The sequence below is a fragment of the Sarcophilus harrisii genome, chromosome 1 (assembly GCF_902635505.1).
Source record: "Sarcophilus harrisii chromosome 1, mSarHar1.11, whole genome shotgun sequence".
NCBI classification, from domain to species: Eukaryota; Metazoa; Chordata; class Mammalia; order Dasyuromorphia; family Dasyuridae; genus Sarcophilus; species Sarcophilus harrisii.
The window spans coordinates 667,825,527-667,850,296 of NC_045426.1; the positions used below are offsets into that span (position 1 = coordinate 667,825,527).

The window sequence follows — 24,770 nt, forward strand, 5'->3', positions numbered from 1 at the left end:
CAGATGCATGACATAGTAGTAATGAAGGACTTCAATAATCCTAACAGCTAGAGTGTTCTCTCTCTCTCTCTCTCTCTCTCTCTCTCTCTCTCTCTCTCTCTCTCTCTCTGACAAAAGTAATAGAGTAGCTAATAGCTTTTTGATTTGCCCTACTGATAGTTTCATTTTTCAATATGTGGAAGAACACACAGGAGAATTTTTTCTGGATCTGATTCTCACTAGCAGGGAGGAACTGGTGCCTGGTGTGGAAATACTGGGAATCTCAGAGGGAAGAGGCAGAAGCAACCACTTCATTCTTCAATTTGCACTAGAGATATCTGGACATAATGTAGATTTGTGGACAACAGATTTACTTTTTTTTGATCTCAGATTTTAAAAACTGCCAAATAATAAACATTTGTTGCCTCTGTTTTCTTTTTCTTTTTTTTTTATTATAGCTTTTTATTTACAAGTTATATGCATGGGTAATTTTACAGCATTGACAATTGCCAAACCTTTTGTTCTAATTTTTCCCCTCCTTCCCCCCACCCCCTCCCACAGATGGCAGGTTGACCAATACATGTTAAATATATTAAAGTATAAATTAAATACAATATAAGTATACATGTCCAAACAGTTATTTTGCTGTACAAAAAGAATCGGACTTTGAAATAGTGTACAATTAGCCTGTGAAGGAAATAAAAATAGAGGGATTGGGAATTCTATGTAGTTTGCCTTTGTTTTCTGACCTATTCGCTTTTCAGCTTCTCAAAATCTGGCTTCAGAGCAGTCATTTGCATATATAAAATAGAATAGAAAAAATAGGATTGTACATGAATTCAAAGGTCTCTAAAACATATGTAATAAAAGTAGTTTTCAAAAGTATCCTGTTTGTTTGTGCTTCTTTCTGTACTTTCTTCAAGCCTCTTCCCTGCATTTATTAAAAAGATGTCCCAATGACTCTTTTTTTTTTTTTTTTTTTTTTTTGGCTAACCTATCCTATGTTCTTCATCCCCTCATCCGTCAATGGAAAAAGAAAAACAAAACTTGAACAAGTAAAACAAAATCCCACATTGGCTGGATTCAAAAATATCTTATTCTGTATTTTGATGCTATCATCATTTCTCTGTCAAGAAGTAGAATGCTTAAAGGGAGAGAGAGTTAATATGCTTTTTCCTTTATCTTCTGAAGTATTGGTTGGTCATCGCATGATCAGAATTCTGGAACCTTTCAAAGTTGCTTTTCTTTATGCCAGTGTTATTGTGTAAATTTTTCTCCAATTCCGCTCACTTCACTTTGCATCACTTTACACAGATCTTCCCAAGTTTCCCTAAAACCATCCGTTCAACATTTCTTATGGGATAATAATATACCTTTACATCCATATGGCATAATTTGTTTAGTCATTCTCCAGGAGATGGGTATCCCATTAGTTTCCAGGTATTTTCTACTACAGAAAAAAAACTGCTATAAGTAGTTTTATACATGTGAGTCCTTGCCCTCTTTCTTTAATTTTTTGAAATATAAGCCTAGAAGTGGTAGCTCTGGGCCAAAGGGTAGTAGACACAATTTAATGACTGTGGGACATAATTTTGGCTCCAAATTGCTAGAAAAACACATTTCATAGAGTTTAGGGAGGAACATGGGTAGGATCCTGTTCAATAAAAAATTCTCTAGAGGAAGTCAGTTTAGGGGGAAAATGAGATGCTCTAGAATGAAAATCCTGAAGACACAAAGAAATATAATTCCAAAGAAGGAAAAAAGTATGTCTTTCTGGAAGAGTCTGATGTGGATGCATCGGGAACTCACCAATCAACTTAGATTACAAAAAAAAATACATAGAAGTTGGAAGGAAGGACAGGTAGCAGTAAGAGTGACATGGTCCTTTCCGTAAACAGAATGTCAGGAATGCTGAAGATCAAAATGATCTGAGTTGGCAGGGATGCTGAGGACAGCATAAAGATTTGGGGTAGGAGTTAAAATTATATGAAAAGGAAAAGGAGGCTCAAAAAACTTTTCTTGAAGTATACAGGATAATAACTGGCACCTAAAATAAGATAAACATGCTAAGTTTTTATTTTCCTGAAGTTTTTTTTTTCTAGAAAGGAAAATTACCTTTACATGGGAAATGATGGAGCAAAAATGACTAAGAAGAATTTGAGAGCTAAGATAAATAAGTAGCTAATAAGAGAGTGTCTGGCTGCCCTTGATAAATTCAAGTCACCTAACTCTGTCCTTGGGTCCTGAAAGAACTGAAAGATGTCATAGCTTGAGCTACTATCAGTGAAGGCTAAAAAAATCATGGAAAATGGATGAGGTAAAAACATAGGAAAGGGCAAACATAGCCCTCCTGATTTTCAAAAAAGAGAAAAGATTCTGCAAACTGTTACAGGCCAGTGAGCTTGACTTCCATTCCTGGAAAAATTCAAGAATGGCTTGTTGAAGACATAACTGGTAACAATCCAGAAAGAGAAGGAACCAAGATGCTGACTTCACCAAGCAAAATGATGAAGATGATGAATCTAAAAAAAGGGCAAAATTCAATAAAGATAAATGCAAAGTTTGGGATTTGAGTATAACAATCTATTTCAATAGTAAAAGATGGAAAAGTTTTGTTTGGGGTGTCAAGAACTAAAATGAGGGCTTGATGAGCCTTTTCAAGGCTGTTCATTCACCTTTGGTGTCCCCTTTCTCCATCTCACCTGTGGCTCCAAGAAGCTGCCACAAACACACTGGCCACATCCCAATAAACCATCCTGACAGATGGGCTAAACCAGATTAAGGATAACTGTTAAAGGGTAAGAGTTAGTGGGGGTATCTACCCCAAGCATATAAAGACCTTCTCCAGCAGAATAATAAATCTAATTCACACATGAGTCAAGACATTATGTCATTATGTTATTGGTCCTCTTTGAAAATGGACAAACAACAATAAATTGACTTATTATCATAATATTATATTATTATAAGAAGACATGGATAAGTAGCAATTGTTCTGGGAAAAGATCTGAGGTTTTTAATGGACCATAAGCTCAATATAAATTGTCAGTGGGATATGGCAGTCAAAAAAATTAATGCAATCTTGACCAGCATTAGGAAGGGACAGGCACTGATTTATTTATATGTAGAATGAGTATCATATTTCTTATCTTCTCAGTAGGCGAAGGAAGAAAAAAATTTTTGAACTAAATATCAAAATTTTTTAAATTAAGAGAGAAAATGAGGAAGGGGGTTGACTTCTAGATTAAAGGAGATAAGCACCTGCTTTTATTTCATTTCACATGGAGGATTGTGTTCAGTTCTGTATCTTATCCTTTAAAAGGGAAATTGATAGACTTAAAATATTCAAAGAAAGGTGGCCAAGATTTTGAATCCATGTCATGTGAGGATCTTTTGAAAGAAAGAGGAATTTTAGACTGAAGAATTCAAGTATCTTAAAGGCAACCAGATGGCATCATGGGGCACAAAGCACTGGACCTAGAGTGAGACAGACTCATCTTCCTAAGTTCAAATCTGGTTTCAGATATTTACTAGCTGTATCATCCTAAGTAAGTCATTTGCCTCAGTTCCTCGTCTATAAAATGAGCTTGCAGAGGAAATGGAAAACCATTCCAGTATCTTGTCAAGAAAATCCCAGTGAGTTCATAGTCAGACATGACTGAAAACAATAAAATGTGGAGAAGAGATGAACCTTGTTATAGTTGACCTCAGAGATCAGAAGCAAAACCAGTGGCTAAAGAGATCAATGGTAATTTAGTGTTAATTTAAATAAATTCCTTAACAATTGAAGCTGTCCAAAACTGGCCATCCTGAGAGGTGATGGAGTCAGGAAAAGAGAGTCCCAAAAAAAGCTAGATACGTTTTAGTGAGGAGTTCCTTTTGTGTATGGACTAGAGTAGATGGCTGTGGAGGGTCCCCTGCTTCTGTATAAGAAGAAGCTTCTGTATTCTGGGAATAGCAGCTGCCCTGCAACTTTGTGGTTCCTGAAAATTTTAAATAAGTTGCCCGAAGTTACAGTCAGTGCATTCAGATGTACTTGAATTCAGATCCTCCCCAGTCTGAGACCTATACCATCTTTGAGTTACATGATACTTTGAAGCCCCAGCTCTCCCTCACTGAAATCCAACTCACTTCCATATCATGGCATCATCTCCCTGATATCATGATCCTCTTCGAGAAGGACCATCAGAGATAAAGAACTAGAAATGAATTGTGAATTCCTGAACTTCTCCCATAGAGAAGTTATAGCTAGGCAACATAGGAAAAGATCCAGAAGGGAGAACAGTTACAAAAATGAATCTTCCTCCTTATTTTGCAGAGATAAGGGGCTATGGATGTAGAACATTATATAAATATTTATATATATGCATATATATGTCGTATATAACTACATGATAGACATAATTGAAGCATCAGTTATTTTTACTAAATGACTTTCTTTTTAATTTTCTCTTTTAAAAAGAGATTCTTTTTATCTCTTTGTTGTAAAGGATGGTTTGTGAAGTAGAAGTTGTTATCTATCCTTCACTTTCAAAAGGGACCAAGGATGTCATGAGGGTGATTTCTGGGGAAAACATAGATTTAGAAATGAAGAAGGAACAAAATCAAAAAGTATAAATAAAAATAGTTTTTTTTAAAGAAAAGAATCTGAAAATCTTAGTAGACTTTAACTTCACTTAACTGAATCAACTTTGACAAAGCAGCATACAAGATAGTTCAACTTTAGTCAGCATTGGACCAAAATAAGGAAGACGCTTTCTCTGCTGAATATGACCTTATTTAGAGCATATCTGAAGACCTATGTTCCCTTTGCAATGTGACCTTTCAGGAAGCACATCTGATAAACTGTATTATGTTCACAGGATGGTCACTAGAATGGTGAGAAAATCAGAGACCATGCCATATGAAGATGTTAAAGAAACTGGGGGTCTTTAGCCTGGTAAAAATAAGTCTAAAGGAGAGATACATTTGGTATTTTTGAGATTTTGAATGGCTGTCATGGGGGAAAGAATTTAAACTCATTCTTTTTGGCCCCAGAGAACAGAAGTGGCCATCACTGATGGAAATGGGAATGTAAACTTGAAAGCAGGGACTGTTTTGCTCTTCTTTTTTTCTTTGTAACTCTATCATTTAGCATGGCATCTAGAATTTAATAACTGCTTGCTGCTTAATTGAAGGGAAATCAAAAAGAAAAAGATATGGATTTAGGTCAGAAAAACTTCCCAACCATTGTAGGTGCTCAAAGTAGAATAAAGTGGATGCTTGGGCAAAAATGAATCCCACATCCCTGAGGGTCTCCATGGCAACACCAGAATATATCTTCGAGGATGTTGTAGAGGGAATCCCTGCTTGGGGATGGGTCATCCTTACACCTCTGAGGATCTGCTGGTAACACAGTGTCCAGAGCCACCAGGACCTGAAATCCACAAGACCTGAGTTCAAAGTCTTCATACACTTACTAGCTGAATGATGCCGGGAAAAACATCTTGACCATTATTTGCCTCAGTTTCCTCAAACGGTAAAAAGAATAGCATCTAGTCTCAGGGATTTTGTAAGAATCAAAGGAAATAAATATCTGTAAGGACATTTAGACTAGTGCCCAGCACACAGTAAGCACTGGATAAATGCTTATTCCTGCCCCTTTTCAGGATCACTAAGAAGATGCTGCTGGGTCTTACATGCATTGTCCCAGGATTCTGACACCGCCTTCTGCCTTGGTCAGATCGCTTAGACTCAAAGGAACTTCAGAGATCATCTAATCTGGAGTGTTGCTTCCACACATTTTAGGAATTTTAGGAAGCAGATTGACAAACTGGACCACATCCAGAAGAGGCTAATCAGCATAGGGTGGGAACTGGAGACCATGAAATTAAAGGATCAGTTAGAGGCTCTAAAAAGATTTAGCCGGAGGACAGATTTAGGGGAGGGATATGGGGAGGGGAGACATAATCACTCTCCTCATATATCTGGAGAGCTGTCATATAGGGAAGTCTGAGTTGTTTCTCCAGAGAGAAGAACCAGGGAAGGAAAATTCTAATCCCTACAGCTGTCCAACAAGGGGATGACCTACCGCGGAAGGTAGAGAAGGAAGGAACTCCCTGCTACCAGAGGTATTCCAGCAGAAGTTTCATGAACACTTTCAATTTCAACAATCATTTATTAAGTGCCTAATGGGTTGTTCCTTCATCACCTAGCCCCTTCCTCCCTTTCCAGTTTTACTCCCTAACACACACTCTTTAAAAAAAATTCAACAGCATTTTATTTTTTCAATTACAGGTAAAGATAGTTTTCAACATTCTTTTTTGTCCACAAGATTTTTGAGATCCAATTTTTTTCTCCCTCCCCTCCCTCCCCCTCCCTCAAACAGCAAGCAACCTGATATAGGCTCTACATGTACAATCATTTTAAACGTATTTCCATATTAGTCATGTTATGAAAGAAAAATAAGAACAAAAAGGGAAAACCACAAGGAAAAAAAAAGGAAACAAAAAATGGAAGTAGTATGTTCTCTCCATTCAGTCTCCATAGCCCTCTGGATGCAGATGGCATTTTCTGTCTCAAGTCTATTGGAATTGTCTTGGATCATTATATTGCTGAAAAGAACTAAGTCTGCCATAGTTGATCATCACACAATCTTGTTGTTACTGTGTACAAGGTTCTCCTGGTTCTGCTCACTTCATTCAGAATCGGTTCATGTAAGTCTTTCCTGCTCATCATTTCCTATAGAACAATAATATTCCATTATATTCATATATCATAACTTATTCAGCCAACACATACTTTTAATCCCAGTGACACTGACCTTCTGTCTGTTCCAAGAACAAAACCCTCCATCTACTGGCTCCGGTCTTTTTCTTTTTTTGTTTTTGTTTTTTTGACAAGGCAAACAGGATTAAGTGACTTGTCCAGGGTCATATAGCTAGTATCAAGTGTCTGAGACTGGATTTGAACTCGGGTCCTCCTGACTCCATGGCCGGTGTACCCCCAGCTGCCCCAGCACCAATTTTCTCTGTCTGTCCCCCATACCCCAGAATGCTCTCCTTCCTTAGTTCTGCCTAGTGACCTTTCTGGCTTCCTTTAAGTCTCAACTAAAATCCCTTCTTTTTACTGGAAGCTTTCCCCAATCCTTCTTAATTCTAGTACCTTCCCATTGTTAATTATTTCCTAATCAACCTGCCTTTAGTTTGTTTTGTATATATTTGCTTGCTGTCTCCCCCATTAGAATGTAAGCTTCTCCAAGATAAAAACTGTTGTCTGCTTCTTTTTATATCCCCCACACTTAACATAGTGCCTGGCACATAGTAGGTGCTTAATAAATGTTTACTGATTGAGAGCACCATGCTAGGAACTGGTGAGGAACAAAGATTAAAGAAAACATGACTCTCATCCTCTTTGAGCTCACAGTCCAGTGAGTCATAACTCAATTGCCATTTTCCAGAACAAGAACCCCCCTCCTTTGTGACCTCTGCCCAGCCTCCTCTTCCCAACTAAGCTAATTTTACCACCATTGACCAGTTTTCCTAATTGTGTGACCCTAGGCAAGTTACTTATCTCTCTGAGCCTCAGTTTCCTAAAAGAGACTAATAGCACCTGCCTCATAGGGATGTTGCAAAGAGCAAATGAGATCTTGTCTTTAAAATGCTTTTGAAAGCCATCCACATCCAGAGAGAAAATCAGGAGAATGAATGTGGATTGAAATATAATATTTTCACTTTTTTTGTTTGTTTTTTTCTTTCTCATGTTTTTCCCCTTTTCATCTGATTTTTCTTGCACAACATGACAAATATGGAACTATGTTTAAAAGAATTACATAAATTTAATTGACTAATTATGTGGTAGTTGGAGCATTTAACTTACAACTAGGTTAATGAATCTAAATTGACATATAGAGGTTTGGGAAAGCATATGATTAATCAGTGCGATATATAGTCTAACTTCCATAATAACTATAACTATTTCAAATTTCTCTTTGACATCATGTTGTGGAAAACCAACCAGAAACAAACAAACCAAAAAACTTCCCTTTAAAAGTAAACTGAAGAAGCACAGTATGTTTTATATGTCTTATGCTTCATTTTGTAAAGCTTTTTGCAGGTGCACTCTTCAATTACTCCTAAACACCTGATTCACTGAAGAATTCTAATTCTTTCTAATTCATCAGTACAAACTTAAGGTGGCTGAAGTAATCTAACAAAGTAGTTATGTTCTGGTACTAAGAAAGTGACCTTTTAATAAAACTATTGAAATACAAAAGTAAATGAATAAAATGAAAAGAAAAGAATAGCACATATTTAACCTATATCAAATTGCTTGCTGTCTTGGGGAAAGAAGAGGTAAAGGGGGGGAGGAAAATTTGGATCTTAAAAACTTATAAAATTGGATGTTGATATGCCCAAAGGGCTATCAAACTGTGCATATCCTTTAATTGAGCAGGGTCTCTACTGGGTCTGATCCCAAAGAGATCTTAAAGAAGGGAAAGGGACCTGTATGTGCACGAATGTTTGTGGCAGCCCATTTTTGTAGTGGCCAGAAACTGGAAACTGACTGGATGCCCATCAATTGGAGAATGGCTGAATAAATTGTGGTATATGAATATTATGGAATATTATTGTTCTGTAAGAAATGATGAGCAGAAGGATTTCAGAAAGTCCTGGAGAGACTTACACAAACTGATGCTAAGTGAAGTGAGTAGAATCAAGAGCATTTTGTACATAGCAACAACAAGATTATGTGATGATCAATTTTTATGGATGGGCCTCTTTTCAGTGATGAGGTCATTCAAGACAATTCCAATAGATCTGAGAGAGCCATCTGCATGCAGAGAGAGGACTATGGGGATTGAATGTAGATCACAAAATAGTGTTTTCACCTTTTTGTTGCTGTTTGCATGCTTTTTTGTTTTCTTCCTCATTTTTTTCCTTTTTGATCTGAATTTTCTTGTGCAGCATGATGTATGTAGAAATACATATAGAAGAATTACACATGTTTAACATATATTGCTGTCTAGGAGAGGATGTGGGGGGAAGGGAGGGAGAAAAATTTGGAGCATAGGGTTTTTGCAGGGATGAATGTTGAAAACAATCTTTGCATATATTTTGAAAACTAAAAACTATTATTTAAAAAAATGAATGTTGAAAACTATATGGATTTGGGAAAATAAAATAATATTGAAAAATAAAGTGTTTTCGAAAGCACTATTTAAATGCTATCTGTAAATTGTCCAGACCTTTGATTTCAAAGTACATAGGTAAGGAGATGCTCTCTACCAATGGTAACAAATGTTTTAGAAATCACAGTCACTGAAAGGTTGAGCTATTTGCCCAAGGTCACACAATACAGTTAGAGAATAGCTTGAACCCAAGTGTTCTTGAGGGAGTCCAGTTTTCAGTCCACTAATACTACCTCAATATCTACACTGATATCCCTTCAAAGGCATTTTTGAGCTTCATCAGCCTCAGCATGTCCCATGACCACCACCACTCATAAAACTACAACTTCCATGATTTTGAACTCTGAAACTCCCCCCTCACATCATCATCTCCCAAACTTTCATGTGCCCTTCTTCTTACTCCTTAATGTAATCTCTGACTTCACCATAACCTGTAGCTCCTCTACCTCTCCCTGTTCTCCCAGTCCATTGCTTAGATTCTTCCCTTGGCAGAGTTCATCAACTCAGTTATACATTGTCTCTGAGGTCTTGAAGAATTGGACACAACTGGAAAATGACTGATGTAAGTTGTTCTCCGAATATGGAAATATGTTTAAAAGAATTACATGTATACATATTAATGGTTTATTTGAAGGTTTTCCTGTGAATTAGCAGTTTTTCATGGTAGTAGTGATATACTTTTTTTTGGTGATCCATAACCCAGACTTCTGCTGAGTATGAAGTTGCTAAAACAGTAATGCAAATGACAAACTGTGTTAAAAAGCTATGAATTCATAGAGCTGCATGACAGATTGGTAATAAATATTCAGACTTTTTCTTCCTTTCTTGCAGTGCTATCTAACTTGTCTTCTGTGTATTATAAAAATTACTAGTGTTTCTCCCTTTTGTCAATTTTTCCTTAAATAAAGTAAGAATGACACCTATTTTATGTGGGGGGAAAAGGACAATTGCAGATGTTTAGCCTATATTGAATTTCTTGGGGAGGAGAGAAAAGGGAAAAGTGGAGAAAATCTTCACAAGATTTTACAAAGATGAACGTTGAAAACTGTTTTTGCTTGTATTTGGAAAAATAAAATACTATTATAGTTTTTAAAAATACATGACCCTCCATCCCTGATTTCCTCATACCCCTGCCCCAGCTCTATTCTCTACTTGCCAATTCTCTCCCATAGACCACCGCACTATTCTCCTTTTCTACTCCTGCTCCCAAACAGCTAAATGCTGCTGGAGGAACCAAACCATCATGTTGATTGGGTTTACCACAAACTAATATTATGTAATCCCAACAACGACCTCCCTACTGCATGGAAAAATTCGTATTCTTTACTGATTTCCTTCCTATCCCCAGCATCTCTGGTGTGAGGGCTCTTTTCAGAGCTGCCCATCCACCTTTGATGTCCATCTTTCCCCGACTCTCAGCCAAGGCTCCAAGAAGCTGGAGGGTTGACATTTCACACTCCAGTAAATCCACATTAGCAGACCGCTGGCCCGGGAGAAAGTGACCAACTGGCCTCAAGCCCATCAGGGGTCAAAGGAGCGAGGGAAGACTCCTCGGGTAGAATGAAGACAATTTGTTCCAATGGCCAGGAAGGCGATGGGAGCAGACGCTGTGAAGAGCTCAGGCTGTGAAGACATCGAGGACCTCCACCACGTCCTGGACCGTTCCCGGTCGTCCTGACTTTTGTCCTGACACTGGACTTGGAGGAGGAGAGAGTAAGACTGATGACTCTGTGTCTCACTTAAATCTGATTCACACACAAGTCAAGAGTTCACCTCATGAGGTCATCGGTCCTTTTCAAAAACAAAGGGCAAGGGGCAGCTAGGAACCTGACCCTGGAGTCAGGGGGACCCTTAGAACCTTCACATTTACTAGCTGTATAACCCTGGGCAAGTCACTCAGTCCTTCTTGCTTCACAAACAACATCCCGGCCCTCTCAGCGACTATTCCCAACTTTGTCTTCTCTCTTCCAGCCTTCATCACCTTCCTCACCCTGTATTTCCTTCTTTCCTGAAAATGAGCTCTCTCATCTCACCTGCTCCTGACCTGAGAACATTTCTGCATATTGATTCCCCTCTCCTCCTTTGCTCCTCTTTCTGAGAAAGAAGTAATCAGTCTCTGGAGTAAAGCCGGTCTCTATACGTTAAAAGCAAAAGTTTAAAAAATTTAAATTTAAAATTAAAAAAAAGCAAAAGCACACTAAAAGCAACACCTTCCCGGGGCCCCACCACACCCTCCATTTTCTCTCTTTCAGTGCCAAACTCCTGGAAACAACACCTCTCTTGCTGTCTCTGCTCCCTCACCCCCCACTCACTTCTCCCAGCTGGAAGTGGAGCGTCCCACCCACTCCTGCACAGTGTCTGCTCTCTGCAAGATCCAATGGCCTCTGCTCATGCTTCCTCCTCCATGAGCTCTTACCTTCAGACTGACCCCTGCTCTCATGATCAATTCTAGACCTCCCTGACACTGCCCTCTCTCCTGGTCCTCTCCCACCTCACTGACTGCTTCTCAGCCTCCTTTTACAGGACCACCACGCTTTTCTTCACATGAATGGACTTCTGTGCTGTCTCTGTACTGGATGCTCTTCTGTGTGTGTGTGTGTGTGTGTGTGTGTGTGTGTCTCCTCCTTCTCCTCCCCATCTTCCCTCTTCTTTCTTCTCTCTTTTCTCCTCCTCCTCCTCCTCCATCTTCTCCTCCTCCCCCTCCTCCTCCTCCTCCTCCTAAACTATTTCACAATTTCTTTCCACACTCATTCAGGCTCTTATCCTGTATCTGAAATTCAGGCCCTTCTCATCTCCACCTGCTGAAATTCTTCTCTTCCTCTATGTCCTTCCTCAAAAGTGCCTCTTCCAGAAAGCTTTCCCTGATTTCTCCAGCTAGAAGGAATCTCTCTCTTTCCTCTGGTCTCATAACATTTTCCGTATATATATTCTTACCACATCACAAGCTGTATCATAGTTCTATGTGTCTCATCTTCTTTATTAGACCCTGAGCCTCATGAGGGTGGGATAATCTTCATCTTTGTATTTTGTCCAGCCTTTCTGCACACAGATCCCTGCATAATATAGAACTAATAAGTCTGGGTGGAAGGAATAAATAAGATACAAAGACAAAGAATAAGGGGGGGGGGGGAACAGCTAGATGATGCAGTTGATAGAGCATGGAAGATCTGAATTCAAATCCAGCCTCAGATACTTAACACTTACTAGTTGTGTAACTCTGGGCAAGTTACTTAACCCCAATTACTCTGCAAAAACAAAAAATAAGCAAATAAAAAAAGATAAATTAGCACTGACTCCTGATCTCATGGAACTTCTAATAGTTAATAATAGATAATAGTAATAAAGCTCTTGCACGATGCCCAATATATCACATTTAATAAACTCTTGTTTCCTTCTTTCTATAGAAGTTCATTGAGAAGGGAAAGGATATGGTCAGATCTCCACTTTTGGAATGTCCCTTTGGTAGCTATGGAGCAGATAGAATGGAGAGTGGAGAAGCAAGGGACTCAAGTCAGGATAAAGGGAGCATCAGCCTAACTATGAGAGAAATCAAAATGTGGCCAAAAGCATCGGCCAAATAGAAAATACTATGAGATAGATAGATGAGGGAGAAATAATGTCCTACTGGGAGGATCAGGGAAGGCTTCCTGGGAGAAGCATTTGAGCAGGTCCTTGAAGGACGGGGAAGATTTCTACAGACACAATGGGAAGGAAATTCCAAGAAAAGGGACTAGAAATAGCCCAGATGTAGAAGAGGCAGAGATCAGTTTCTGGGATATCTAGTTTTGCAAAATAATAATTAAATATAAAGCATTTTAAGATTTGCAACATACTTTACAAATATGATTTCACTTGAACCTTACGATTTTGGGAGCCAGATGCTATTATTATTCCCATTTTACAGATGAGGAAACTGAGGCTAGGAAAGGTCAAGTGAATTGCTCATGCTAAGTATCTGAGGTCAGATTTGAACTAGTGCTCTAACCACTGTAGCACCAAGCTGCCTCTGCTGTTGGATTATGGAGTATGTGAAGAGAGGAGTGTAAATTAAGGCATGAAAAATAGGTGTGAATTAAATGGCAGAGGGTTTTGAATGCCACACTGAGGGATTGTTGGGGCAGAGGAAAGGGCCTAGCTGGAAAGAGAAGATGTGTCTTATATAGGCTGAACAGGAGCTATGTCATCACAGACTTGGAGGTCCTAAAAGGAATTTGGAAGTAGAATGCCCTCGTGGGTAGAGGGAGAGGGCTTCTGGCCAGATGGAGGGTAATGCTGCATATTCCCCTTTCCAGATCTAAGATGCTACAATAAATTATTCAAACATATTGAAAACTAGTGGTACTGGACAGTGTAGGATGCACACACGGGGTCCCAGAGGGTCACAGATTTAGAACTAGAATGGATCTTCAAGTTCATTTACTCCAACCTTCTTTTTTAAAAATAAAGCTCAAAAACCCTGAAGATGCTAGAAGAAAAAGAGAAATTTTGAAAAAAAGGAAGGAAGGAAGAGAGAGAGAGAGAGAGAGAGAGAGAGAGAGAGAGAGAGAGAGAGAAAGGAAGAAAGAAAGAAAAAAAGAAAGAAAGAAAGAAAGAAAGAAAGAAAGAAAGAAAGAAAGAAAGAAAGAAAGAAAGAAAGAAAGAAAGAAAGAAAAGAAAGAGAAGGAAGGAAGAAGAGAGGGAGGGAGCGAGAGAGGGAGGGAAGGAAGGAAGGAAGGAAGGAAGGAAGGAAGGAAGGAAGGAAAGGGAAGAGGAGGAAGGAAGAGAAGCTCATAAAAATTAAATGAATAGCCCGTAGTCACAAAGTTTGCATCAGAGGCAAGTCTTCCTGACTCTACAGCACTCTACCACTACCAGGCTGAATCTAGTAAGGTCTACAGGGGACAGACAGACAGACAGAGATGGAGAGCATCCCTCCTCTCCAAGAACACTGGCCCCCACCAGTTGTCCAGCCTTGCAGGTGTCTCCAGGAGCAGGTGGAGGGGCCCCCTTCTTTGGAAAAGGAACACTGTTTGGGAACCAGATGGCTGACTCCAGGCTGCCCTCTGCTCACAGGTTACCTGCAGCTTGGTCTCTGGGGGCAGCCTAGGTTTGCCTAGGTTTGGGGGACTGACCAAGGCTATAAACCTTCCCTCCTCTTCCCTTCCACTTCCTCTCCCTACATTATTCTGGAGGAGTGTGTTGCGGTCTGGGGGTGGGGGCGGGGGTTGAAGGCAGATGTGATATCCTAGAATTAGAGACCCCCAAAGTTTAAGAGGAGGCTGCGTGGTTCAGTGGAAGGAGCCTCGGTTCTGTAATCAGAGGAGTCAGCATCTCCCTCCCTCTTGAAAAGGCAGTGGGACCTGATTGACTTTCTTTGTATAGAGTCCATCCTTGAGCCGCTGACCAGGGTCTCCCATAGATGTACATGATCATATGCTCCAAGACATTCTTGGAAATGGGAAATGTTCAAAATGAGCCACATCTTCACTCCAAGACTTCATATCTGTGCCCAATTTAGGGCAGAGGCTCTTGAGCTCGTATTGATCTGATTGGCCCTAGATAGACACACTGAACCTTGACCCCAACATAGTGATGTTATTTTGGTCCTCTTCAAGCACAAAGGACAACAGCCAACCAACAACGAATATATAAGGACGCTGTTAATGGGGAAAGAGATGAGGAAAATCTGGGTTGGGAGCCAGGACACCTGGGTTCCAAAATGATTCCAACACTGACTTGCTATTGCACCTTGCGTGAACACATTTCCTCACCTGGACCTATTTCCTCTTCCATAAAATGAAGGGGACAGATGCTAAGCTTGTACATTACCATTCTCCCTCACTCATTCACCAAACAGCAGCTGTACAAAGTTCAGATGGGTACTCACCCCCCTGCCCAGAGTCTTAGTATTATCTTCATATATTGTGTCACATATTATTCTTTTCAAACGTGTGAACATACACGCATATGGTACCACGGCTAGTGCTGGACCTGAATGTGCAGTTGGTAGAAAAAACAAAGGTCCAAGGGAGGTTCCTATTTCTGAGGTTCCCGTGTTCTAAGCTTCCTTCCCAGCCTAGATATTCCACATTCTGTAAACCTTCCCAACGATGACATTCTGGGTCAAACTCCCAGTCTAGCTGGGACATTTTAGGTTCTAGCTTTTAAGGGCTCTCCCAGATGGAAAACTCTGACATTGTCTATTCCAGTATCCTTGAGACAGAAGGATCAGGACCTTCAGCTACAAGCATTTGCCAAAAGGGATGAAAAAGGGAATGAAGATCTAAGAGAGTGACTGTCCAGGCGGCTGGCAGGAGACGTCAGTCCCTCCATCTCGGCTGAGGCTGGGCCCGGGGGGGGGGGGGGGGGGGGGGGGGGGGGGGGGGGGGGGGGGGGAGGAGGAGGGAGGTATTGTGATCCTGGGCTCCAGGGCTGTTTCCTGGAGGCGGCTGCTGCCTTGGTGTCTGAGTGTGTGACTCACCCCCTGGCCTCTGGCTCTCCCCCCTTTCTCTGGCGGCTGGCACCGGCCACATGGCGAGGGCTGGGGGTGGGGGGGAGGCTTGGACTTCAATCCGTGGCTGAACAGGGGCTGGTTCACAAGGGGATGAGGTGAGGTCCCTTGGGCCGACCACATACACGGACACTCAGTATCCTGGGTTCATCACTAGCCCCAGAGTGCCTCGGAGACAAGGAACAACAACATGGGTCCTCCAGAACTACAGAGCAGTGTGGAGGCCTCCAGAAATTGTGCAGATCTATAAAACACATACACATATATATATTTATATATGTACATAGGTCCATGTGTATATTATAATATATTGTGTACACATAACATCTTGTTGTCTAACATTGTTTGAATATATAATATTGTGAGTTAATGTGCTACATTATATATTTAATTTATAATTATATAAAATTAATTTACATATACTATATATTATTAATTATATATGATTAATATGTAATTAATTTAAATCCTAAATTAAATTAAATTTAATTTAAAAACCCAGGGTGTCAGAGCTGGGAGGGCCCTAGAATCCTGGAGGTCAGGGCTGGGAGAGCCCTTTGAACCCAGGAGGTCAGAGCTGGGGGGGCCCTTAGAACCCAGGATTAAATTATGTAATAAATTTAAATTTCACATAGTATGTTATATATTATAAATATATACTAATACTATAGTTACATCCTGTGTAAAATGGAGCTCATGATAGCACTTACCTCCCCTGTTGTGAACATCAAACAATATTTGTAAAATATAACTCTGAAAGTATTCTTCCTGTTCTTTATGCCTTGTTCACACAGTGCTTGTTTACAAACATTAATTTTGCCACTTAATTTTTAAGTTTAAATTAACAATTAATTAATGTTTGTGACTCCCTGTGTGTCTCCACTTGTGTTCCTTGGTGCGCGGGTACACACCCCCCACACCTACAGGTCATCTGCGTGAGTCTGTGCAAGCTGGTCCGGGGGCTTTTCCGGGGGGAGCCTGCCCGTCAGTTTGAGGGGTGCATCTGCACAGGGGTTTGCTTACATGGCATCTGAGAATTCGGACTCAGAAAAAACCTTCAGGGTCCTCTAGCCTGACTTCCTTGTTTTAAGATGAAACCAGTGGGATCCAGAGAGGAACAAAGAGCATCAGCTGCCGTCCAGGGGCAAATGGCGACGTCAGGATTAGAACTCGGGGGCCTGGATTTCCACACTGGAGCTCTCAGCTGCAATGGGAGATAGTCTTTCCATTCCCTGCCAGATTCACTCCGTTTCTCACTTTCCTGGCACCCTGAGGATCTCGGGGGAGGGCGTCTGCCCTTCACCTGCTGGTCTGTGCCTGAAAATCCCCAGCTGGGAACGGCCCGGATTCCCTTAGGCCCCGTCTGCTCCTCCCCTTGGGACCTCATCTCTGCTGATCTGCCTTGGAATCAAGCCTTCTGTTACCATGACAACTCCCACATCATGCAGACACACTGGGCATTCCCAGCCCATGGCCACAACACCCACCACCCACTATTGCATATTAAGCCTTTGTGGGAGCCGGAGGAAGGGACAGATAGACTTTCCCAGAAATATTGCAGGCGCCGCCTGGAGGGGGAAGGGAAGGAGGGGAGTAAGGGAGGAAGAGGAGTCGTCTCTGCCTATTGTGTCCCCCACCCCCCCACACACAAGGATGACCAAGGACAGCTGAGTCATTCAGCTTCAGTCTCCCCTCCAGGGTTAGAAGGCACCAGAGGTGGTCATCCAGGAGTTCCTTCAACAGAGATGGTTCAGAATTATGTCCAAAACTTCTAGAACATAGTTCAAAGAATGTCAAAGAGAAAAAACACCTTAGAATAAAAAACACAGGAGGTCAGAGCTGGGAGGGCCCTAGAACCCAGGATGTCAAGAGCTTGGAGGGTCCTTAGAACCCAGGATGTCAGAGCTGGGAGGACCCTTAGAGTCCAGGAGGTCAGAGGTGGGAGGGCCCTTAGAACCCAGGAGGTCAGGGCTGGGAGGGCCCTTAGAACCCAGGATGTCAGAGCTGGGAGGGCCCTTAGAACCCGGGAGGTCAGGGCTGGGAGGACCTTAGAACCCAGGAAGTCAGAGCTGGGAGGGCCCTTAGAACACGGGATTCAGGGCTGGGGGGAGCTTAGAACCCAGGAGGTCAGGGTTCTGCACTATTCAGCCTCTAGCTGAACCCCTCCAGGAACAGTCAGCTCACTACTTCGGCAGGTAGCCCCTTTCACTCTGGACAGCTCTCCTTTCCCAGAGCCTCTCTCTTTGTACCACCCCCGCCCTCCCCCCACCCCCACTGCTCATTTCTCCCTCTGAGACCAGGCAGAATGAGTCTAAACCTTTCACTCCACACGCCAGCCCTTCAGATTCTGAAAATAGCTATAATGTTCCCCCTACCCCCTCACCAAGTGTTCTCCGAGTTAAGCCTCCCCAGTTGCTCCAATCTGTCCCCAAGGCAAGCAAAACATTTTAGGTGGAAGAGAACACAGAGCTCACCTAATGCAATCTTGTCATTTTACAGATAGAGAAACTGATATCGAGTGGGGGGTGGGGAGAGAGAGTGGGGCTGGGACTAGAGTTTGTGTGTCCTCAATTCTCCCCACAGGAGCAGCTGCCCTTCCTCGACTGGATAAAGAATCGGATTTGCAGTCAAGGGACCCCGGTTCTGTCATTTACTGGCCACGTGATCTTGTGTGGATCATTTCCCCCTCTTGTTCCTCTGCTGCCAGATGGACCCCAGGCTCTACGCTGGCTCCTCCTGCCTCCTAAGCAGATGGTGGGAAAGTGTGGCTTACATGGATCCCAGGAGTAGTCAGGGGTGCAGACAGACCAGCCCTTGCCTCGGGAGGAGCCCCGGACACCAACTACCAATGCGACCCTGGTCAAGGCACTCAATGCCAACTGCCACCCCAAGAGACCCTCCCTCCTGGGGCAAACCCCCCAGGGGGGAAGTGACACAAAACAAGGAAACACCCTTTCTCTCCAGAACTGGGGTCCAGAAAGGGGCCCCCACATCATGGATCAGAAGGAAGCATTTTCCCTCCCAGCCCTTTCCCCAGAGACTGCCTCCATCCCTTTCCCATGAGACCGGAAGCTCCTTGAGGGCACAAGCTTGCTCCTTGCCTTTCCCGGCCCAGAGGGCTAGATGACCTTTCTGAGCAACTCCAGCCTGTCTCCCCCTCCCTCCCCAAGCCACGCCATGGGCTGAATATTTAGGGTTTAAGCCAGAAAGGTCGATGGGAAGGAGTCATTCCCGAACATTGGAAATTCTCCTCTTGGTGCCTTTGTTCCCTAACTCCCCGGCCTCATGGCCCAGGCAGACACACACACACCACAGACCACAAATTCTGGACTCAAAATGTCAGTTATAAAGATTTTATTCACTCCCTATTATTCCTCTCACCCCAGCCACTGCCCCCACCCACTGCCAGCCTTAGCCAGCTTCTGGTGTCACTGACTGGTAGAGATTGGGAGGTTGGGGGGGGGTCCCAAGAACTTGTCCCCTCCCCCAATTAAGCCTAGCCCAAGAGAACGGGAGAAGGGCAGAAGGTCACAAGTTAGAAAATAATAATAAATTAATCTAGACTGGAAGGAAGGGAGAAGGGAATGGGAAGGGAAATCAGCTTTGACTGGGTCCAGATGCCCTTTGGGTGAGTGGCGAGGGGTGGGAAAGGGAGGAGGACTGGGCCAAAGCTCACATGCTGAGCTACACTGGGCTGGGAGTAATGTGGGATGACTAAAGGGGAAAGGAGGGGAGGGGAGCAGGAAGCCAAGACCCTCTTCCAGTCCTATCCCAACTCAGACCAAACCCCCCCCCCCATTCACACCTACACATCCCTGAACAGCAGGCACTGGAGAAGAGGGGGCTATGGGGGGATTATTCCTGGAGGTTCAGTAGGGGAACATTTCCAGACCCAGGGGGGACCAGGTGGCCGAGTGGAGGGGAGCTGTCCTCATGGCCCAGAGGGATGGGAGCCCCAAATCTCTCCCTCTCCCTTATCACTGAGGCTTCTGTGGGCGGATGTCTGCAGAAAGGGACAACTCCAGCTCCAGGGATTTACAGAGCCGTAAGGTCCATTCCCACCTTTATGGGCAAGGAGCCAGCTTCCCGAGACTCCACAGTGACAGATACCATGGGGGCAGGAGCCGGAGCCAAGGGCCACTCCAGCTCGTCCAGGTAGTTCTTCTCCCCAGAGATGCTCAGGGGCTGTGGGGGTGGGGAGGAAAGGAAGAGAACAGAATCCTCAGGGTGGGGAGGAGACCAAGTGGCCTCAGGAGATGACGAACTCCCCCTCCTCGGAGAGCAGAGATGTCCCCCTGCCATGGATCCTACACTGGGGAGGGGGCTGCACTCAACTTTCTCAGAGGGAACTTCTACATCAGGAATCCTAGGGTTCAAAGGCGAGGGGAGAAGAGGAGAAACCCAGGTTGGGGGGGGAGGAATGGGAGGAAAATCCTGGGCATGAGAAAGACTATGGCTGGGACCTCTGGGAGGAGAGAAGAGTGTCGGGAAGCCCACTCAGTATCTCCCCCCCCCAAGCCCACATACCTGGTTCCGGATATGCTGGTCCGGTGCAGTCACAAGACTGGCACAGCTGAGCCACAGCATGACAAGCACCGAGAAGAGCAGGCAGGAGGCCAGGATCCACTTGGGCAGCCCAGAGCGCCTGTACCCCAGCCCCCCAAAGATGGCACTGACTCATTCAAGGTTGTGAACAGGGGGAAGGCCTGGCCCTTTTCTGTCAGATCAACAACAAGCTGAGGCTCTGGCTCGATCCCCTTGGTGGACTGGGGGGCCCAAGGGTAACTCCTTTGAGCAAGGTACTTGAATAAAATATTCTATAAACTTGGGGAAGAGATAACTATCAATCAAGGGAGGGAGCCTGAAATAAGTCAGTCCCCAATTAATCATGGGGAATAGGTGAAGACAGGTCACAGACCATGTCTAAGGGGAGAGTCGGGGCAACATGATAACTCACTTTCCCCCCAACTCCGAGTGACCAGAGTAGCCCTATTTTTTAGATAAGAGATGAGGATCAGAGAAGTCAAATTATTTGTCCAAAGTCAAAAAGATAGTAAACGAAAGAGCCAGGATCTGAAACCAGAGCTCTTGGCTTCTTTGAGCTATAACCATGACTGAGGAAGGGGCCTCTGAGGACATCTAGTTCAAGTCCCTTGTTCTGATAGATGAATAAACTGAAGCCCAGGAAGAGGGGTCCCCCCCTAAAGCCCTGTACCCACTTGGACATGCAGCCCAGGAAGTTGTGTTCTGGCTGCGGCCCGGTGGAGGTCTCCTGGGACATCTTGTCTTTAATCTTCATTTTTTTCTCTTTAAGACCTAGGACAGCAAAAAGGGTGAGTGATACTGGATTCCTCCGTCTGACACTCAATCTCATGTGGAGACCCAAGTTCTAGAACCCAGAGCCTTAGACTCTGGGTGATGAGGCTGGAGGTTCTGGGAAGCGGGACCTGGCAGAGCAGGCGGCTGCGAGCAAGCAATTGTCTGGACAACAGCCGGATCCCACAGCCTCTGCCTCCTTTGCTCTCAAGAGAATTGTTGTTTGTCCTTCCTTCCCAGGAGGATCGTGACATCAGGGAGTGATGACTTGCAAGGGACCTGGATTTAAGGGAGGGCTCTGGGAGGGACGGGGAGAGGTGCCTCTATTTCTCACCTGAGTGAAGCTCCTCGGCCCTCTCGGCGTGCTTTTGAGTTCCTTCAGACGAGGGCGCTTCCATCTCAGGCTGTGACTAGCCAGGAGGGAAAAGACGGGCCGGGAATACTGATCAGAGGGCCACAGCCGAGCGGGCCTGAGGCTCTAAACATACCCTCCCACGAACCGTTGGCTGAACACATACCCAGCCTCCCAGTGAGATCTCTCCCCACTCTAAAATCACAGGATCTGAGTCAAGAGGGACATTAAAGAGCAGCTAACCCTGAAACCCCCTTCTACGTCATTCATACGGGTGTTCGGCCATTGTTTGGATACCTGAGGATGGGGAGCTCACCACCTATTTTCTCTCCACTCTCACCTGGAAAACTACCATCTTCCCATTATCTGCCTGTAGGTAATAGGTCCAAGTGGAAGAGATGAAGCTTTGGGCTGAGCTGATCAACTTATTACACAGGTTGGATAAGACCTCCATCACTGAGATGGTGTCGGGTGGAGGCACTGGTCTCTGTCCCTAGATTATGGGGAGGGAGGGAGGAAAAGGAGACAAACATCACCAGATCATCATGGTGCCAATTATGCAAGCTCCTAAATAGGACAGGCTTTTTAGAGGAGAGAGGAGCTGAGCTGGGCCTTCGGGATATGCAAGATATATAGAGATAGCTATAGACATCTCTCTCTCTCTCTCTCTCTCTTGGGCAGAAAACCTGGGGGGGGGGGGGGGGGGGGGCTGAAACGCTGGACATATACAAGGAAGTTGGAAGAGTATAGACGAGAAAGGAAGATTGTATCAAACTCCCAAATTGGGGACCATAAACTTTCTCCTGAAGTCCAGGAGGAGCCACAGAGAGTGAGCAGAACAGGGCTTGGTACAATGCTTGTTATGTTAGCAGCCTGTTTGATTGGGATGGGAGGCAGAGAGGGCAACTGGAAGCCTGTTACCATAGCAGAGCTGCGGAGGTCTGTAATTCATGGGGATAAAGGGGGGAATAGATACTGGGGGAGGGGTGGGGGCAGAAGAAACCCTCCTGCCGGGACTGACTGAAAACTGAAGGGAAGATGGGAGTCAGACGTTATGAGCCCAAAGCGAAGCTGGGAGAGACATCCCTCTCCAATGTCAGAAATGAAAGCGCTAAGGGCTTCCTATGCACAGTCCATTTTACAGATGGGGACACCGAGGTCCCCAGGAAGTGCTTGGCCATTATAGCAGATCTGGACTTCCAGCTGTCTCTGCGGGTCCCCTCCCCCTGCACCCTGGGGCGGAAGCGACCTGCCTTCCCACCTTATGGTACTCGGGTGGAGGGGACGGCGAAGGTGTCGGGAGCGGCGGGAAGGAAGGCCTCGGGGCGCCGGGCATCTGCCTCAAGCATCCTTCAGTGCAGGCCAGCTGCTCTGGAGCCCGGTCATAGGCCTGCAGACAGGCTTCGGGAGGGAACGGGGACGATTCTCAGGGGCCGCTCCGTCTGCGCCTCCCAGCCTCCCTCCCCGGTCTGGCGCTCCCCGGGCTCCCCGGGACTGGGGGAAACTCGGGGCGCCCCTCTCCCACGCCCTCCTTTGTTTCCAGAACCGCGGCCTTCAGAAAGCACGGAGTTGCCCGAGGTCACCCCATCCCACCGGCAGTGACCTCCCTCGGGCGGCTTCCGCTGCGCCGCAGCCGGGCCAGGAGGCTTCCGCTCCTTTCCTTCCCCGCTCCTGGCGCCCCCCCCCCCCCCCCCCCCCCCCCCCCCCCCCCCCCCCCCAGCCTTCATCACCTGCTTTGCACTCGGCCAGGGTGACGTTGGCCTCGGTGCTGCCCGTCACAAAGCGGCAGATGGCGAAGAGGCGGCAGCCCCGGGCGCAGGCGTTCTGCAGCTCCTCCTTTGGGCAACAAGAAGGGTGAAAGGGGCGCCCGAGCCCGCCGGGGCCGCGGGGGCCGGATGGGCCCGGGACCAGCGCTGCCCCCGGCCCGGCTCCGCCCTGACCTCCCACCGCAAACGCGGAGCTGGGGGGATGGGGGAAGGGGACGCGCTCCCGCCCCACCGTCAGGGCCTGCAACCCGGCGCGCGGCCGGGGGTGGGGACGGGGGCCCTGGTCCTTACCCAGCCCCGCGCCTCTCACCTGCACCGCCGCCCCCGCGCGAGGAGTCCAGAGGCTGCACTGCAGCTGGCACGAGCTGGTGGGGCCCAGCTGCTGCGCGAACGGGTCCCCCCCGGCGGCCGTGGCAGTCGGCGGCAGCCCGGGGTGCAGCAGCAGGAGTAGCATCAGGACCTCAGCGCCAGCCATGGCGAGCGCGGGGATCGGGGTCCGGGGGCGCGTGGGGTCTGACCGGAGACAGAACCAGCAGCTCAGTGAGGGGCGCGCGGGGGGCTGGGGTGTGACGTCATCGTCCCTGAGCAAGGGAGCCTGGGAGACAGTGGGGGGGGGGGGGGGGGGGAGAGATGGAGAACAGGAACCGGGAGGTAAAGAATTTGGAGGAAACGAGGAGGCTAGAAAGCAGTTTAGGAGCCCCTCTTGGGGCCGGGGGCGTGTCATTTATGCTCCTCCATGTGAAGCCGCGGGTTTCCATTGCTGCCTCCAGAAGAACAGCGAAACGCTAGGAGAAGAGGGAGGGGACCAGGGCCCGAGGACGTCTCTTGGCTGTGCCTTGAACCCCCAAGTCGGATGAATGGGTGGGGTAATATGACAAATTGAGATCAGGGAGAGAGAGGAGCGAGGGTCAGGGACATTTCGCCCCAAGGGGATTCTTTTTTACTTCCTCCACCATACCCAACGGTATCTGTACCTTGCAATTTGTCCTGAACTGGCCCTGGACTCTAGGAAGCGGGCGGTCTTCCCCGTCCCTAGCACTGAGGAGCACTTCCCAAAGGAAGCTCCCTTCACGCCTCCTTCCCTCCCCCGGGAAAGAGAAGCTCCCGGACGGTGTAGGGCCGTCTGATGTGAGAGCCCCAGAACCGGACTAGGTGGTCCCAGATCAGGCAGAGCTGGACAGGGGCCTTCCAGCCCCTTTCTGGGCTGTTCCCCGGAGCCAAAGGGATTCTCCAATCGGCCACGTGCGCAGGTGTTGCCCCTTGATCTTGGGGGCAAGACTTCTGACTCTTATATTCAAAGATGCCCCAGGTCAGAGGCCTCCAGAGGTGCCTTTTTAAGAGGAAAAAGAGAGGAGCGGAGAAGGTGGGGGGGGGAGAAAAGGGACAGGCTTCAAGCGGGAGCCCGGGTGTACTACCCCCTCCCCCAGCCCAGCTCCCGCCTTTCATCTCCCCCCGCCCAGTCCCCAGATGGCTTAATCAGCCGCGGCTGTGTCGGGCGCAGCTGGAATGTAACCTGCAAGCCCGCACATCTGGCTTTGGTCTCCTGTCTAGCCCCAAAGCGGCGGGGAGCGGGATCAGGAGCTACATGGCCCTCGGCCTCCCCAGGGCTCGCGGCCTCCCCCTGTTCTTCTCATCATCAGCTCGGAGACGGTGGAGCAACTAAGAACTGGAGGAGCGCCCCCAAACAGCGCTCCCTTT

At 45.8% G+C, this 24,770-nt stretch overlaps 1 protein-coding gene across 1 annotated transcript; it reads right to left on the reverse strand.

Annotated features, from left to right (window-relative positions):
- Window positions 1-18,977: 18,977 nt before the first annotated feature.
- On the reverse strand, window positions 18,978-24,169 carry TMEM59L (transmembrane protein 59 like). The gene is made up of 9 exons (XM_031948188.1): window positions 24,047-24,169; window positions 23,383-23,667; window positions 23,037-23,142; window positions 22,568-22,707; window positions 21,647-21,799; window positions 21,289-21,364; window positions 20,858-20,954; window positions 20,166-20,283; window positions 18,978-19,823 (listed from the first exon to the last, which is right to left on the reverse strand). Exons 2-9 carry the CDS (start codon window positions 23,545-23,547, stop codon window positions 19,674-19,676), a joined length of 1,005 nt encoding a protein of 334 aa, XP_031804048.1. The 5' UTR covers window positions 23,548-23,667; window positions 24,047-24,169; the 3' UTR covers window positions 18,978-19,673.
- Window positions 24,170-24,770: the final 601 nt, after the last annotated feature.